The sequence below is a fragment of the Micromys minutus genome (genome assembly GCF_963924665.1).
Source record: "Micromys minutus genome assembly, chromosome: X".
In the NCBI taxonomy this organism is placed as follows: Eukaryota; Metazoa; Chordata; class Mammalia; order Rodentia; family Muridae; genus Micromys; species Micromys minutus.
Genome location: NC_137970.1, coordinates 56,161,743 through 56,178,140, shown reverse-complemented (window position 1 = coordinate 56,178,140; position 16,398 = coordinate 56,161,743). Strand labels below are relative to the sequence as shown.

At 31.9% G+C, this 16,398-nt stretch overlaps 1 protein-coding gene across 2 annotated transcripts in view; it reads left to right on the top strand.

Moving 5' to 3' along the window:
• The window catches only part of RPS6KA6 (ribosomal protein S6 kinase A6), a gene marked incomplete at both ends in the record, with an annotated part of 96,628 nt that overhangs the window by 51,713 nt on the left and 28,517 nt on the right, over positions 1-16,398 (top strand). For both annotated transcript variants that reach the window (XM_080909986.1, XM_080909987.1), the window contains 3 exons: positions 794-873; positions 14,902-15,008; positions 15,537-15,574. In XM_080909986.1, coding sequence (XP_080766112.1) covers positions 794-873; positions 14,902-15,008; positions 15,537-15,574 — 225 coding nt within the window. The remainder of the gene's footprint in view (positions 1-793; positions 874-14,901; positions 15,009-15,536; positions 15,575-16,398) is intronic.

Below are 16,398 nucleotides of genomic sequence, written 5' to 3'. Positions count from 1 at the left end.
ATAAATAGATCAAAATCAAGCATTAATGCAGTTTACTATACCATTTAATTTTGTACATTTAAAATGTAACATACTGATTTATTTTTACTGTAATTTTTTACAAAAAGTCTTAAATATTTATCTAATTTATATAAATTACAAGAAATTATGGCTCCCTAATTTTTTATTTTTTTCATAATGTAATGGAATAAAAGTGTCAGTATTTTAGAACCTCTTTGAGTCTCTGACATGCCATGAGATTAAAAATACTGTAGTAAATGAAGAGGGCTGCAGAAGTGAAACAAAGTCATAATTTCTATTGAATGAGGAATGAAACTAATTAAATATGCAAAGGAAAGTAAAATAAATACCACAAAAGAGGCAGGAAGTACAATTAAACCTCCAAAGTAGTCATAATTTTGATGGAGTGGAGATTTAAGATTCTATATGGGAATGTGACGACTTGGGAGGCTCAGTAGAGGAGGTAACCATATTTTTGAGCTTTGTAGAATGCAATAGGTAAGATTGGGAGTCAAATTTTAGGCGGCTGCCCTAGAACAAGATACTTCATTATCAGAAAAATTTTTGTGGTAGAACATTTTTGTAAAGCTACATGCAAGACTGAATATATCCTAGAAAGAAATATATACCTATTAAAACTGGGTTAAATAGTGGGTTTTATTTTTGTATATTATTTAACAATGGGCTGTATTAACATATAATTGTTTTATGATGTTTGCTAATAAAATTTTAAATATGTTAATACAAAGTTTTGGCAGAGTTTAATTGCTACATCATTGTGGTTTCTAATTAGCTTTTCAGACTGAAGGGAAGCTGTACTTAATATTGGATTTCCTCAGGGGAGGCGATGTCTTCACAAGATTATCCAAAGAGGTGAGAATTTCCTTTTAAATATGTTAGTATATTTTATTCAAATAAACCTAAATAGTGATATAAGTTTTCTGTAGGAATTTGAAATATTAGGCTTTTTATCACTATATATAGTATTTCATGATATGTCAGTTGATGCTTTATTATGTGTCTTTCACGTCATCTCAGACTCCTAGTTATGTTCTCTGAGATGAAAGATCATTATAAAGAACTGAGAGTGATGTAGATAGGAACAAGCCTAGACTTTGGCTACTCAAGTTACCTGAATGCCTCTTGGTGTAGTGTTTAACTCATTCATTTAATGTGGATTTATTGAGGTATCAGTGACATACAGTAAATGGCATAATATATTACACAATTTGATATATTTTGCATTTTCATATAACTGTGAGATTATTATTAAAATAAAATATATTATTGTCAAAAGATTGTAATGTATCCTTCTCATCCCAACCCTGCTCTTTCTGCTGTCGCTGTTTGATTTATATTTTCTAACAGATTATAGAAACAAAATCATAATATATTTTATTTTTGTCTGGTTTAAATCATTATAATGACTTTGATTTTTCCATGTTGTTTGTATACCAGTTCATTCACTGTAATTGGTGAGCAATACCCATTGTATGGATGCCGTATTCTGTTTATTTACTTGTTGATGAATGTTTCAGTTATTGCAGTTATTGGGTAGTACCAATTAAGCTGCTGTAAACATTCATGTACAAATGATTGTATTGACATATGTTTTCATTTCTCATGAGTAAATATCTAGGAATATAATGGCTGGGTCACATGGTAGGTGTAAGTTTTAACTGTGAATACATAGCTGAGTTGTTTTTCCAAAGTACTTATATCATTTTTACACTTCAAAGAGCAGCATATAGGAATTTCAGTTGGCTTCACATCCTTGCCAACACCTGGTATGATCAGTTTTCTTTTCTTTTTCTTTCTTTTTTGTGTGTAGTTTTGTTGAACATCTGGTAAATATATAGTGTTACCTGATTTCTAAATTTCATCACTAAACACTAATTATTTGGGGCATCTTTTCCTGTGTTTATTTTCTATCTTCTTTGATAAAATGTTTAAACATTTGCCCATTTTAAATTGAATTACGTGTTTTCTTCTCGAGGTTCCAGTGTTCCTCATATAGTTTAGATGTAAGTCTTTAATCATATATGCTGTTTATAAAGGTTTTCTTCTGGTTTATACTTTGCATTTTTAGTCTTGTATCTTTTGAAAACAGAATTTCTTAATTTTGGTGCAGTCTGTTTTATAATTTTCCCATTAAATTAATCATTTTTAATATTTCATTTAAGAATTTTTTGCCTAATTCAGGTGAAGATTTTCCCTGTGTATTCCAGAGGTTTCCATAGTTTATATTTATAGGCTTAGTTCACTTGGGGTTATTTTTATATGTATTTGTGTGGGAAAGTCTTTTTAAAATTGATATAATTATCTATTTCTAGCATCATGGTTGGGAAAAATTATCTTTCCTTCACCTTATATTTTCAGTGAAAATCTGATTATCATATATGTAAAGGCCTATCTTTGGATATCCTGTTCTGTTCACTGAATCATTTGTCAATCTTTATGATAGTACCCCTCTGTCTTAATTACTGATTCTATATCTGGAGGTCAGTGATTACAATCTATAAGCTTTGCTTTCCTTGTGAAGAATTTTAGGCTCTTGTTGGTCATTTGCATTTATTTATTAATTTTAAAGTTAACTTTCCACGTTTTAAAATAATACCTACATGAAATTTGGTTGGGATTTCATCCAACCTGGAGATCACTTTTCACAAAACAGACATCTAAACTACATTGAATTTTCTATAAACATGGTTTCTCTTTCCACTCCATTAGAAGTTGCCTAATTTTAGCAGTGATTTTTCCAGCATATAGGGCTGGCACATCTTTTGACAGTTATCTTTCAGTGCTTCCTGTTTTAATGATGTAAGTAGAATAGTTCTTTTAATTTCATTTTCAGTGGGGAAAACAATAGGGTTTCTATATTTGTATCTCATAATCCAGTAGAATTACATATTCTGGCTGCTTTTTATGTAGATGTCAAAAGCTTTTGTGTTAATTACTTTTGACAAGGTGCTTTACTTCTCTCATCTTTAGATATCATGTGTTTATTTTTTTTACTTGTGACCTTGTTAAGATTGGCTTGAACTTTCATTCTGATGTTGAATAACTTTGATGGGAGCAGACATTCTTGTCTTCTTGTTGCTTCAAAGTAGAGGGAAGCTCAATTTCACTATAAGACATAAAGCTATATATTTTTGTGTTCTTTATTGGGTTGAATTATCATCTCGTGATATTGTGGGGAGATGTTTTAATAGATGTTACATATTGTCACATGCATTTAATTGAGATTTTTTTTCCTGCTTAATTTATGATATGGAGAATTGTGAAATGTTAACCCAACCTTGCATTTCTGAAGAAATGCCACATTGACATCAGGTATAACTATTTTAAAATATTATTAAATATGTGGCAATGTTTGGTACATTTTGTCTTTATTTACTTTTTAATTTTCTTCTGTTTTTATTGTATGTGTATGGGTGTTTTTCCTGAATGTACGATTGGGCATCAGGTTGAGGTAGTGCTTGTGGAGACAGGCAAAGGGCATTATTACATTCCCTGGAATTGTAGTTAGAGATGGTTGTGTACAGCCATGGGGATTCTGGGTTTCAAATCTGACTCCTGAAAAACCAGCCAGTGCTCTTAACTGCTGATTTCTTTCCATATCTTTAACTGTTTTATGAAAAGAGTGTTTAATTTGTTTAGTGTTTTTCACATATTTTTGTTTTTTGTATCAAGAGTAATACCTGCTTCATAAGTTGAATAAGACTTTTTTTCCCTCTGAATAGAATTTTTTCTTCAAGTTTACAATAGAATTTATTTAGATTCAGTATTAATTGCTAATCATGATTGATAGAATTTATATGTTAAGTCAATTTCACTGATAAGTTGTTTTAGCCCAAACCTTTCTTTTTGGTAAGGTGTTTAACCAAAAAGTCACTTTATATAATAATTTAAGACTATTATTTCTTTTTGTGAGTTGTGTAAGTACTTGTGTCTACATTATATTTATAGCTATAGGGTTTTTAGTAGATATTTTGCTGGATTAAAATGTTAGGACTGAGAGGAACTTCTAGAAGAAAGAGTTGATTTTCGCTAGCAGTTACAGAAAGAGAATACATAACTAGAGGCATGGGGCAGGGGTAGGAAGCAGAACATTTTGTCTCACTGCACTGTGGAATTCTGCAAAGCCTGCCCTGATATTCTTTCTCCAGTGATATTTTCTGTCCTAAATGGTTCATAACTTCTTCAAACAGTGCCAACAGCCGGGGAATGTTGCAAATAAATGAACAGGTATGAGATTTTGCATTCAAGCCACCACAGCTGTTTATTATATTCCCTTATTAGCTCCTCTCATATTTGTAGACTCTTTTTATGTACGGCTTTCATTCCTTATGGTGATAGTTTGTCTTCTCTTCTTTGGCCCTCTTGGCATTGCTAGTTTACACGCTTTTGGCTTCATTGATTTTTGTTATATTCCTATTTTTTTAATTTGTATTACTACTTACTTTGTAGTTTCTAACTTTGTTATTGATTTGAAGGCTTGCTTCATTTCTAATGGAGCAATTTAGTATTGCTTTAATTTTATTCCTGATATTTTGGCACTTTTGCTTTGTTTAATGTAGTTTCTCATTTTTTTTTTTAAATTTGACCCATTGGGTATTTGAAAAGATGATATTTAATTTATTCATTGATGGTTATTTTGCAGACATTCGTGTAAAATTAACTTCTAATTTCTAATCCAATACTACGGTAGTCATAAAGGATATCTTTTAATAACCTGACTCCTCCTAAAGTTGTTTATATTCACTGTGTTCTTTGAAGGCACACACACACCCACATACACTGGTAAATGTTCCATTTCTATATGACGAAAATGTGTATTCTTTTCTTGAGTGGTGGAAGGCTCACTAAATATAAACCAAACTGTTGGATCAGGTTGATTAGTAGTGGTTGCTTTAGGATTCAGAATGTATTATGAAATGTGTTTTATAGGTACAATGCCTATATGAGAGTGAAAATATTAATCCCAATTTTATGTCAACAAAATTCATACCAATAAAAAGTTTAAAATTTGTATCAAAACCCAGCACTTCTATAAATGCCATTATAAACTGATCTGAGATGTTTAAACCTTTGAGTTAAGGGCCAGATAGCAAATGCATGGCACTGAGTTTACTGTTAGGGTGTTTTCAACATATTTTAATTAGAAATAGTTAAGAATACTTAACAGAAAACAGTCGAGATTACTTTACATAGATAGTTTTCAAAAACATCACAAATCCACAGAATTGACATTTAAAGTTATTTATCATTTGTTGAGACATATCTGCCCCTAACTGAAATTCAAAGAAGAAACTGAGCAACTACCTCTAGGTGAGGTTATACAGTGGCAGGGTAGCCACTGGGCAGAAATTGCCTATTTCTTCTACAGACCTGTACTGTTTATGCAAGGACACAATTTAGAGAATAGGACAGCTTAGTTCTGTAGAGACAGAACAGGGTAGTCCTTAATCTTTCCTGTTTCAAAGGTGTGTCAGATGATCCTGGGCTCCTATGTGTTGTTAACCAAACTGTATAGGTAGGCGGCTATCTCTACAACCAGTCTAAGTTTAAGAAACTGTGTTAGACTTCTTTTATTCACAGTTAATATTAGTTGCTCTCAGATTTTGATGGGGCTGAAGAATAATTATAGTCTCTTAGGGTATTTAACATTGAGAAAACATATTTTATTGGATAGTTTCCATGTAGTATACAAGCCAGCTAGGACATAACATGTGGATTCTAAGCCCCTTTTAAGTTAGGAGAGATTGCAGAGTGTTCTATTTAATTAACAAAAATGATGGACTGAGTGTTAGGTAGATTTTGTACTTTGTAAATTACAGAATGGTAATAGTTGTGCTCAGTTTACATTTGAGATAAAAGTTCTTTTTTTAGTTGGACAAAAAGGGTGAAATGTGACAAGGGCCTTTGCCTAATGAATAAAGATTTCAGGGTATCAAGCCAAGTAACGGGAAACTTCCAGGTCAGAAGGGGGAAGAAAGGAGGAGAAATAACTTGCAGTTTATTTTTTTGGAAAGGAGATTTTGGGGTACAAGATATAATGAACTTAAGGCCCCCAGGTTAGATGGTGGATCTGCCAGGATTTTACTCAGAATGGCTTGCAATTGCAATGCTAGTTGCTGTGTTCAGTGATTAAGTTACCTGTTGATTCTTTTAAAAAAAGGAGATTGATAATGTAATAAAACTATACATGTTTTTATATTTTAGAAACACATGAAATACTCTAATTACAGATTTGGATATTCAATTTCTTTTTTAATTGAACAACTTTATTTTAAAGAACAAAGATAAATTATAGATTTTAAGCATTTTTGTATAACAGTATATGAATACATTTTTGTCAGTACTTGATATTTTTAAAGGTTTGATAGTGTGCATTAAAATCTTACTAGTTACAATGAGCATAAAGTACATGTAAAACAAGAAGTAACCTGGAATTAGTCAAAGTTCTCTTGTTGTGTAAAGATTAAGCATAATGATTTTTCTTTTTTTTTGGCCTTTGTTTTTCTTGAACTTCATATAGTCTATAAGTTGTTTCTGGGGTGTTCAGAACTTTCTGGGGTTAGTATCCAATTATCAATGACTGCATATTATGTCTGTTCTTTTGTGACTGGATTACCTCACTCAGGATGATAATCTCTAGATGCATACATTTTCTTAAGAATTTCATAAAGTCATTGTTTCTGATAGCTGAGTAGTACTCTATTGTGTGAATATACCACAATTTTTGTATCCATTCATCTAGATATCTGGGTTCTTTCCAGCTTCTGGCTATTATAAATAGGGCTGCTATGAACATTGTGGTGCATGTGTCTTTGTTGTATGTTGGAGCTTCTCTAGGGTATATGCCCAGAAGAGGAATAACTGGGTCTTCAGGTAGTACTGTGTCCAATTTTCTGAGGAATTGCCAGACTGATTTCTGGAGTGGTTGTACCAGTTTATAACCCCACCAACAGTGGAGGAGTGTTGCTCTTTCTCTGCATTCTTGCCAGCATCTGCTGTCATCTGAATTTTTGATGTTAGCCATTCTGACTGGTGTAAGGTGGAATCTCAGAATTGTTTTGATTTGCATTTCCCTGATGGCTAAGGACGTCAAGCACTTCCTTAGATGTTTCTTAGCCATTCGATATTCCTCAATTGAGAACATTTTGTTTAGCTCTGTACCCCATTTTTTAATAGGGTTGTTTGATTCTCTGGTGTTTACCTTCTTGAGTTCCTTGTATACCTTGGAGATTAGGCCTCTATCTGATTTGGGATTGGTAAAGATCTTTTCCCAATCTGTTGGCTGCCGTTTTGTTTTCTTGACAGTATCCTTAGCCTTACAGAAACTTTGCAAACTCATTAAGTCCCATTTGCTGATATTTGACCTTAGAACATGAGCCATTGGTGTTTTGTTCAGAAAAATTTCTCCTGTGCCTATGTGTTCTAAGGTTTTCCCTAATTTCTCATCTAATAGTTTCAGTGTACCTGGTTTAATGTGGAGATCTTTGATCCACTTTCACTTGAGCTTAGAACAAGGAGATAAGAAAGGGTCTATTTTAATTCTTCTGCATGCTGAGTGCCAGTTGGACCAACACCATTTGTTGAATAGGCTGTCCTTTTTCCATTGAATATTTACAGCTCCTTTGTCTAAAATCAAGTGACAATATATGTGAGGGCTCATTTCTGGATCTTCTATTCTATTTCATTGGTCCACGTGCCTATCTCTGTACCAGTACCTTGCAGTTTTTAACACAATTGCCTTGTAATAGAGCTTGAGGTCAGGGATGGTGATTCCTGCAGATGTTTTCTTGTTATTGAGGATGGATTTTGATATTCTAGGTCTTTTGTTATTCCAGATGAAATTTTATATTGCTCTTTCTAACTCTATGAAGAATGGGGATTGTATTGAATCTGTAGATTGCTTTTGGTAAGATGGCCACTTTTACAATGTTGATTCTTCCAATCCATGAGCATTGGAGATCTTTTCATTTTTTGAGATCTTCCTTGATTTCCTTCTTTAGAGATTTGAATTTCTTGTCTACAGCAAACCAATAGTCAACATCAAACTTAACGGTGAGAAACTTGAAGCATTCCCACTAAAATCAGAGACTAGACAAGGCTGCCCACTCTCCCCCTACCTATTCAACATAGTACTGGAAGTCCTGGCCTGACCAATTAGACAGCAAAAGGAAATCGAAGGGAAACAAATTGGAAAGGAAGAAGTAAAAACATCACTGTTTGCAGATGACATGATAGTGTACATAAGTGACCCCAAAAAATTCCATCAGGGATCTTTTACAGCTGATAAACAAGTTCAGCAAAATGGCTGGATATAAAATTAACTCAAACAAATCAGTAGCCTTCCTCTACTCAAAGGACAAACATGCAGAGAAAGAAATTGGGGAAAAGATACCCTTCATAATAGTCACAAACAATATGAAATCCCTTGACGTGACTGTAACTAAGCAAGTGAAGACCTGTATATTCAATTTCTACAAAAGTTCTTTTTTCTTTTTTTATTGGATATTTTCTGTATTTACATTTCGGATATTATCCTCTTTCCCCCAGTCCCATCCCCCCTCACCCTCCCATTGGTCCATGAAGGTGTTCCCTCTCCCAACCTCCCTCTCCCACCTCAGTGCCTATTCTCCAATCTCTGCTCCTCTATTTGACCATGTATTTCCTTCTGTGAGTGTTTTGTTCTCCATTTTAAGGAGTGAGGCATCCACCTTCTTGCCTTCCTTCACTTTGAGCTTCATAAGTTCGGTGAATTGTTTCTTGGATATCTTTGGCTTTTTGGGGTCTATAAATGTTTTACAGAAACTTTTATGAGTAGTATTCTTTAAGGCGATGATGTCATTATTAAATGATTTACGTTGGTAGTTTGATGGCTCTTTAAAAGCAGCATTAGCTCAGTATTACTTTTTTGTGTTTTCACTTAATTGTAGTTTTACTTGTAGCAATTAAGAAGTTTTAATGGCATACTTGTTTTTTTTTTTTTAATTTGAAAATGTGGGTTTTTAAAAGTGAGGCATTAGACTTATTACATTTAATATATGATTTTGTATTTTGATATTGTATTCTTTAAGCCTACCGTTTCACTTATATTATAATAAATTACAATGATAAGTACAGTTTAATTTTTGGTTCTGCTGCTCACTTGGTACAATTAACTAGCATCTTACTTTGTTATTTTGTATTTCTATTAATTTTTTAAACTTGGGGTCATGGACGTAAGGTCTTAATACCAGTTGCCACATTCATTATATGTTTTCCATGATTTATTTTATAGCTCAGTGGCAGCATACTTGCAAGGTTTTTCTTTTCTCTCTCCCTCCTTTCTTCTTTCCCTCTTTCCTTTCTTTTTCTAGAACTGGTCGATATTATTGTGTATTCCAGACTGATGTGAATCCAAGGCTTTCCATTTCAGCTTCAACATGTTGGGGTTAAAGGTGTGTACTACTACATAGTTATGACTTTGTATTGAATGGTAGGTAGATACTGTAAATATAACTTTCTTGCATGATACATGTTTTGTCATTTTGATCATATAGGCGCTTTATATCTTTAATGCCAAAGAATCAAGAGCCCCTCATATGGTAGGGACCAATTATCTACCTGTATTCCCCAACTCTAGGTCTTGGATTTAAACTTTTTCACTTAAGACTAGGACACCATTTAGTATAGATTAATTTTCCTCTTTGTTCAAATGACCACCTTTCCTAATTACTCTAAATGGCATCCTTGGAATTATGATTTATTATCTTGCTTTCCAAAGAGGCATTTCCTTTATCTTCTTGAGCTTAGTGGGTTCTTTTAATCCTTCAAGACTATTTTTTGTTGAGCTCAGGTAGTTTCTACTGATTCATGATTGAGAATTTCTTATATCTGGGGAGTCTTAGTGAAATTTAATGTACTAGATGATGACTATTTATGTACTTCTGGAAATACACTGATGCTTACTTGAAAATAGAGAAATAGTTTTATCTTTTCATGTCTTTAAAATTTGTTAGAGTGGACTTGAATATTTAATTAAGATTAATTTTGATCTGCTATTAAAGCAAAATCATTCTGGTTATTTGGATCTACATGTGTAATGTTTTCTGCTCTACTTGAAGATAACAGCAGCTTTTCATTGCCCAATGTGAGTTACAAGGATTTTTTCTTGATTCTTTTCCTCACTCAGCATAGTGTCCTCATTCACATGTACTATGCACCCCATCTCCTTCTATATATACTTGGAACTATTTACACATTTTGAAAGGTCTTTCTGCAGTCTCCTTTGCTTGGGTACTCTGAATTCTTTTCTTTTTCAAGACTCTTGGCTCTAACTCATTACTTCAGAAAACCTGTGAGCTCTAACTGAGTTAGAGCTCCCTGCACTACTACTTGGAAAATTTCCAGGTAGTAAGCTAGTACAGTCATAGGACATAACACATTTGTTACTCATATCTCAGTATTTTGCTGTCTGTTGTCCTGAGAAATATCATTCCATATATTTTGTCCTGTGTTTTAATGTTTTAGGCAGGAGAATAGCTTCTGTTCTTGTCTATTTTATTTTGTCTTGAAATGATAGTCTCTCAGCAAAGATTTAATTGGATCTAACTTTCAGAAATTTACAGTGTTGAGTGTAGGAAAGCTACCATTGATCCCCAGAGCTCTAGAACTTGTGATAACGGAACAGTGTATTTATGGCATGCTAGTCAGTGCTTAAGTGGCTGAGGTCTGTGGCTTATATCAGTCTAACTCCAGTATAGAACTTGGCATGCATGACCATATATTTTGTACTGTAGGACATAATTTAGTATCCAAAGGAAAACTTTAAAGAAACTTATAGAGGGACAATGGTATATCAAGGCTCCAGCATTCATTATTTCTTATGTTAGATTATAACTGTCACAAATGTTTATGAGAAATTCTTACCTTTAGTCATTTCTAATTTTCTTTTAAACTCTTCAGACCTCCATTCTCGATGTGGGACTATCTAATTCATACTAGCACAGAGATGCAGTCAGTAAGTTTTCATTCCTAAGTCTGGAATATTAGGTAAGAGCAAGCATTTTAAATGCATTTCCCAAAAGACAATTAGTTTATCTATTGAATAGACATTAAAAACTGATTCAGTGATTAATTATATAGGCAGCTTTTTGTAAGCAGTTGATTGTTGGTTATAATTCACTTGTGAATAAAAAGCTGAGTAATCCAAACTGAAAAAGTCTTTGTGTCTTAGAAATAGACTTTAAAATTCATTTTAGTATGTATTAAGAAATTGTATGTTTGTTCCTTATATTTTAAAAAAGTACCTGCCACAAATTATCTCTCTGAAAATGCACCCAGACACATACACACAAATAAATTTTTATGGAAATACGTAAAATTTTGATCCAGAACTTTCTGTTTTGCTAATATAAAGAAAATATCTTCAATTTATTATTGTAAAGCTAACATTTTTGAAAATTTTATTTACTAGTTTAATAAAATTTCAGATAAAAATCTCAATAGAAATCTGTGTGTTTAAAATTGACAGTATAATTTCACAATTTATCTAGATAAGAAAACAACCCAAAAATGTTATATGACATATACTTTATTAAAATTTACTTATTAGTCAATTTTTTTGGAGACACAATTTAGCTATTAGAGCCAGGCTGGCCTTTAACATAAAATCTTTTTTCCTTCAACATCCTAAGTGCTAGGATTATAGGTGTGTTCCATAATAATTATTTCTTTTTAATTTTACAAAGTTTCTGTAAGCAAAATCTATAGTTTAAACAAATAATCAGGAACATATTGAGTAACCTGTGAATATGTATATATATACATATATATGCATATAAATATATACACATATATTAGCAATAAGATCATAAATAAAATATGAATCAAATATTTTAGAAAAGAAATTGCTCAATGAAAATTTATGAGAATTTGGTTAGATATTTCAAAATTAATATAAACACTATTTGCACCACACACCAAGTGAATTTTACCGATTAATAGAACAGTATCTTAGAAGTAGTCACTATATCCTAAAATAAAGGGTAGCTGTGTATTTAGTTTTTTATCATTGAATGGTTATTTGGTAAACTTTAAAGTAATAAGGGGAAAAACAAGAACTATGTATCAAAGCCAGCACATATTTGAAGAGCACTGTAATTAATGTAATAAAGACATCTTTAAGATTTATTTACTTATTTTATATATAAGTGCTCTTAACTGCATGTATACCTGATACCAGAAGAAGCTTCAAATCTCAGCATAGATGGTTGTGAGCCACCATGTGGCTGGGAATTGAACTCAAGACCTCTGCAAGACATGATTTCTTAATACTTTAAGGGCTTGTACTTCTGAACAAAACAGTAGGTTAATGTAAAATAGACAACAAATTGTACTTCTTGAAATCTGGAAAGGCCACAAGGTATGATAAGCTCATAAATTAAATCAAATTTAATACTCTTTTTTAATATCAAATTAAAATATCATTAAATTATATTTGGTTCTGTTATAGATGTAGCATGTCTAATATTTTCAAAAATTGCTGACGGGTACGCAAGCTATTGTAACCTTATTGGAAAGTAATTTTATTGTATATGTCAGGAGTCTAAACTATGTTTTTTGACCCAGTATTTACTATTTTTTTAACTTAGGAATGCATCCTCATGAAATACAAAGATGTATGCCTATATAAGAATATTTATATATTTATAATATAGCATATTATATTTATAGGCATAAATATTAGTGATAACCTAATTGTTTAGAATGAGAACATTTGGTAAATCATAGTGAGCTGATATGATTAATATGCACTAATTTAATAATTATAATAAACAAGTTTGAAATGTATGGGAGAATGCTTATGATATTACATTAACTGGAAACAAAGGAGATTTCTATGTAATATATGCAGTATTGATTAGAGTATCTTAATGTATACAATCCCATACATACATTATTAAGCCACATGTTAATAATGTTTTTCCTTTTACTAGAATCTTAGGTGACTTTTTTTTTTTTTTGAGGTGGGCTGTGAGTAGGATAGTAAGCAAATGTGAAATAATTATTAGCTATGAACATAAAATATGAGGGAAATACACTATAAGTGGATATAAGTGCCTTCTGGGAAAAAGGCCATATTTTAGGGACAGGCATTTCTTAATTCATATCCTATGTTTCCTACTTAACTAGTTTTTATTTTGGGCAAGTTTCATAGTTGCTCTTAATCTCATTGTTTGCGTATGTAAGATGTTGAAAATGGCATATTATAGTCCTTGGAAGACTGTAACAAAGGAAAGAATACCTAATCTTGGCACAGAATTGCATCTGATACATAATTACTTTTTAGTAGGCTTTTTTATTTTTGTGAGGCTTTCTACAAAGACAATATCAGAATAAGATTGTATGTTGGACATAATGTGTAAGTCACCTAAGTGATTAGTTTTGTCATATATTGGATTTCAGCAACCATTTGATTGTTTTCCACAGAAGTTAAAGGAGTAAAAAATACTTCTAGTCTTAATAAGAAGTTGAAGATAATGTTTTTATACTTTGATTATTAGAATATTCAAACAAATATCCCTGAAACTTAATGAGTAATATTAAGTCTGTTTTCTTCAGTTTTACTAGTGGCATGTAACTGCATTGTGAAATACAGTGACTGTAATCTAAATGGGCATATTTAAATACATGGTATATTATTCATATTTGAGCCTTTTAAATAGGCCAGATTTCAGTATTGAAAGCAGAAGATTTTAGAAAAAGCTATTTTGGTCAATCTGAAAAACCTTGATAACTCTAAAATTTATGTGTATTGGTTGAGTAGTTGCAAATGTGTATATAAATACTCAGCTATGAGTGACTATTGATATAAGCCTGTACTAATATTTCCATATAGTTGTATAATTACATCCATTTAAATGAATGTGATTCTTGGAACAATGTTCCTAGTTAAGTATAGTAGCTTTCGGGTGTATTTTAAAGATTTAAAAACTCAGGTCCTGAGGGTTAAATGACATGTCTGATGCTAAACCTCTAATTCTGATTTTAAATTCCATATGCTTTTTACTTTGTTTTAACACCTTTATTCCCCAACACACAAAGGCTGAGAAATCCAGTGCTATTAAATCAGTAAACTTTATTTGCAGGTGAGAAGAGCCGGATCCTGTTTAGCTCAGATGTATGCTTACAATTCTGATTTAAGGGTTATTAATTTCACAACTTGTGGTAGATTAGAAGTTTTGAATTAGTGAAACTAAAAGGTGAAATTCCCGAGGAGTGCTAGTAGGTAATAAAGGAGACAATAGTAGAAGCAATGGAAGTACAAGTGTTGCAACAAGATATTTCTACTCTTCAGTTACCCTGGTTGAGTAGTCACTATGCCAGGGCTGTGTATCAAAATAAATATTGATGTTATGAAACTCATTAAAAACCCTAATTTGTTGAAGAACATTTAATCTAAGGTGATACACAAACAGCATGTGTTTCTGGAAGAATAATATTTAAATTGCTAATATTTGTAAAGGAGAATTTTCTTTAGTCACTAATATCACTTATCTAGAAAAGTTCTTTGGGGATGCTAGAGGGGTGAGGCAGGAGTGGGTGGGTGGGTGGGTGGAATGGAGAGCACCCTAGAGGCAAAGGGGATGGGGTGGGGCATTCGTGAAGGAGAGACCAGGATCAGGAATAACATTTGAAATGTAAACAAATAAAATGATTAGTAAATAAAGACAAAAAAGAAAATTTCTCTGCTATATAAATAGTTGTATCAATCACAAGATTTAACTGTTTATTTTCTTAAGATTTGCCCAGATTTGTCTGTCTACTGATTTTTTAAAAATAAGTAAATTTAAAAGTACATAATATAGTAAAAAGATCAAATGATAAACTATTATTTTATTTTAGGTTCTTTTTACAGAGGAAGATGTGAAATTCTACCTTGCAGAATTGGCCCTAGCTTTGGATCATCTCCATCGATTAGGAATTGTGTATAGAGACCTGAAGCCAGAGAAGTAAAGCTTTATTCTCCATTTATATCCAAGCTATCTATATTGACTTTAAAGATTTTAATATGTGGGTTTGCTGTGTGTGCTTCTATGTGTAATTATATGCATGCATATGCTATTGCATATATATGAAGGTCAGAGGACAACTTGTAGGAGTCAGTTCTCTCCTTCTACTATGTGGGTCCCAGATACGAAATGCAGTTTGCCAACCTCAATGGCAAGTGCCTTTGTCTGTTAAGCCATCCTGCTGCCCTACCCATATATACTATATCTGTATGTGTGTGTCTATATATGTGTGTTTATATATCATTTCTTGAACTGAAATATATTTAAACATCATTAAGCTATAAGCAGTTATATGAAAATCAGTTATATGAATGATACAGTTATATAAAATTTACTTGTACAAAATAAACTTGATAATACACTTTAGTTTTAAATTTATTTGAAAAATTTCCAATGTGTCAAATAGTATCTAATTTTATATTTATGCTTTTATGTTTCATAATATTGAATATGAATTTTGATTTTCAGCATCTTGCTTGATGAAATAGGACATATCAAGTTAACAGGTATGTAAGTTTTCTTATATACTACTAAGCCCGTATGTAATTATGTCTTATCAATCTAGTCCATATTTTTCTGTCTGCTATCAATTTTTAAGTCTTCACTTGTGTTACATTTTTGTTTTGTAGTTAGTGGACCACAATTAATTTAAAGGTTGCATAGTTTCAATGTATTCTGGGTGCAGTTTAAAAAATCTACAGTGGAGGCACTGTCCTAATTTAAAAGTATTTTAGGTAAAAATAGTAGATTTTAGTTTTATTCTAGACGAAAATAATTAACGAAGTACGTGTTACATCTGGAAAAAAATCAATAACCTCTTTTTACCTTCCTCTAACTTTCCAGCTGCTTGTTGATTTACAGCCTAATATATTTTTCTCTTGAGAGTGTTCTATAACCTAGTTTTATGGAACCATTCGAAATTTGCACTTCTAAGCATATTTCATTATAATAGCTCAAGCCTGAAAATGACCTTATTATTTTAAAGAAATTAATGAATAAACAAGCTATGCATAATTTCCATGTGATGGACTATTGAGCAATTAAATGATAGTAGCAGTAATTTGGGTAGATGAGAAGGACATTTTACTGAGCGGCTTAATCTCAAAAAGCTATGTAAAGGACATAGTAAATTCTATATTTAAGTTTTGGAAAGCTATAATCAAGGAACTGAAAAGGGTTTTTTTACAGAAATGTTTGGACTAGTATAGTTTAAAGTAAGTCACTCTAAATTAAGGGATTTATCAATGTAAAAATAAAGAATGAAGCTGTTACCTTGTAAACTGAAGTAAATGCATTAGCAAAAGCATGCATACATTCAAATACTGCAAAT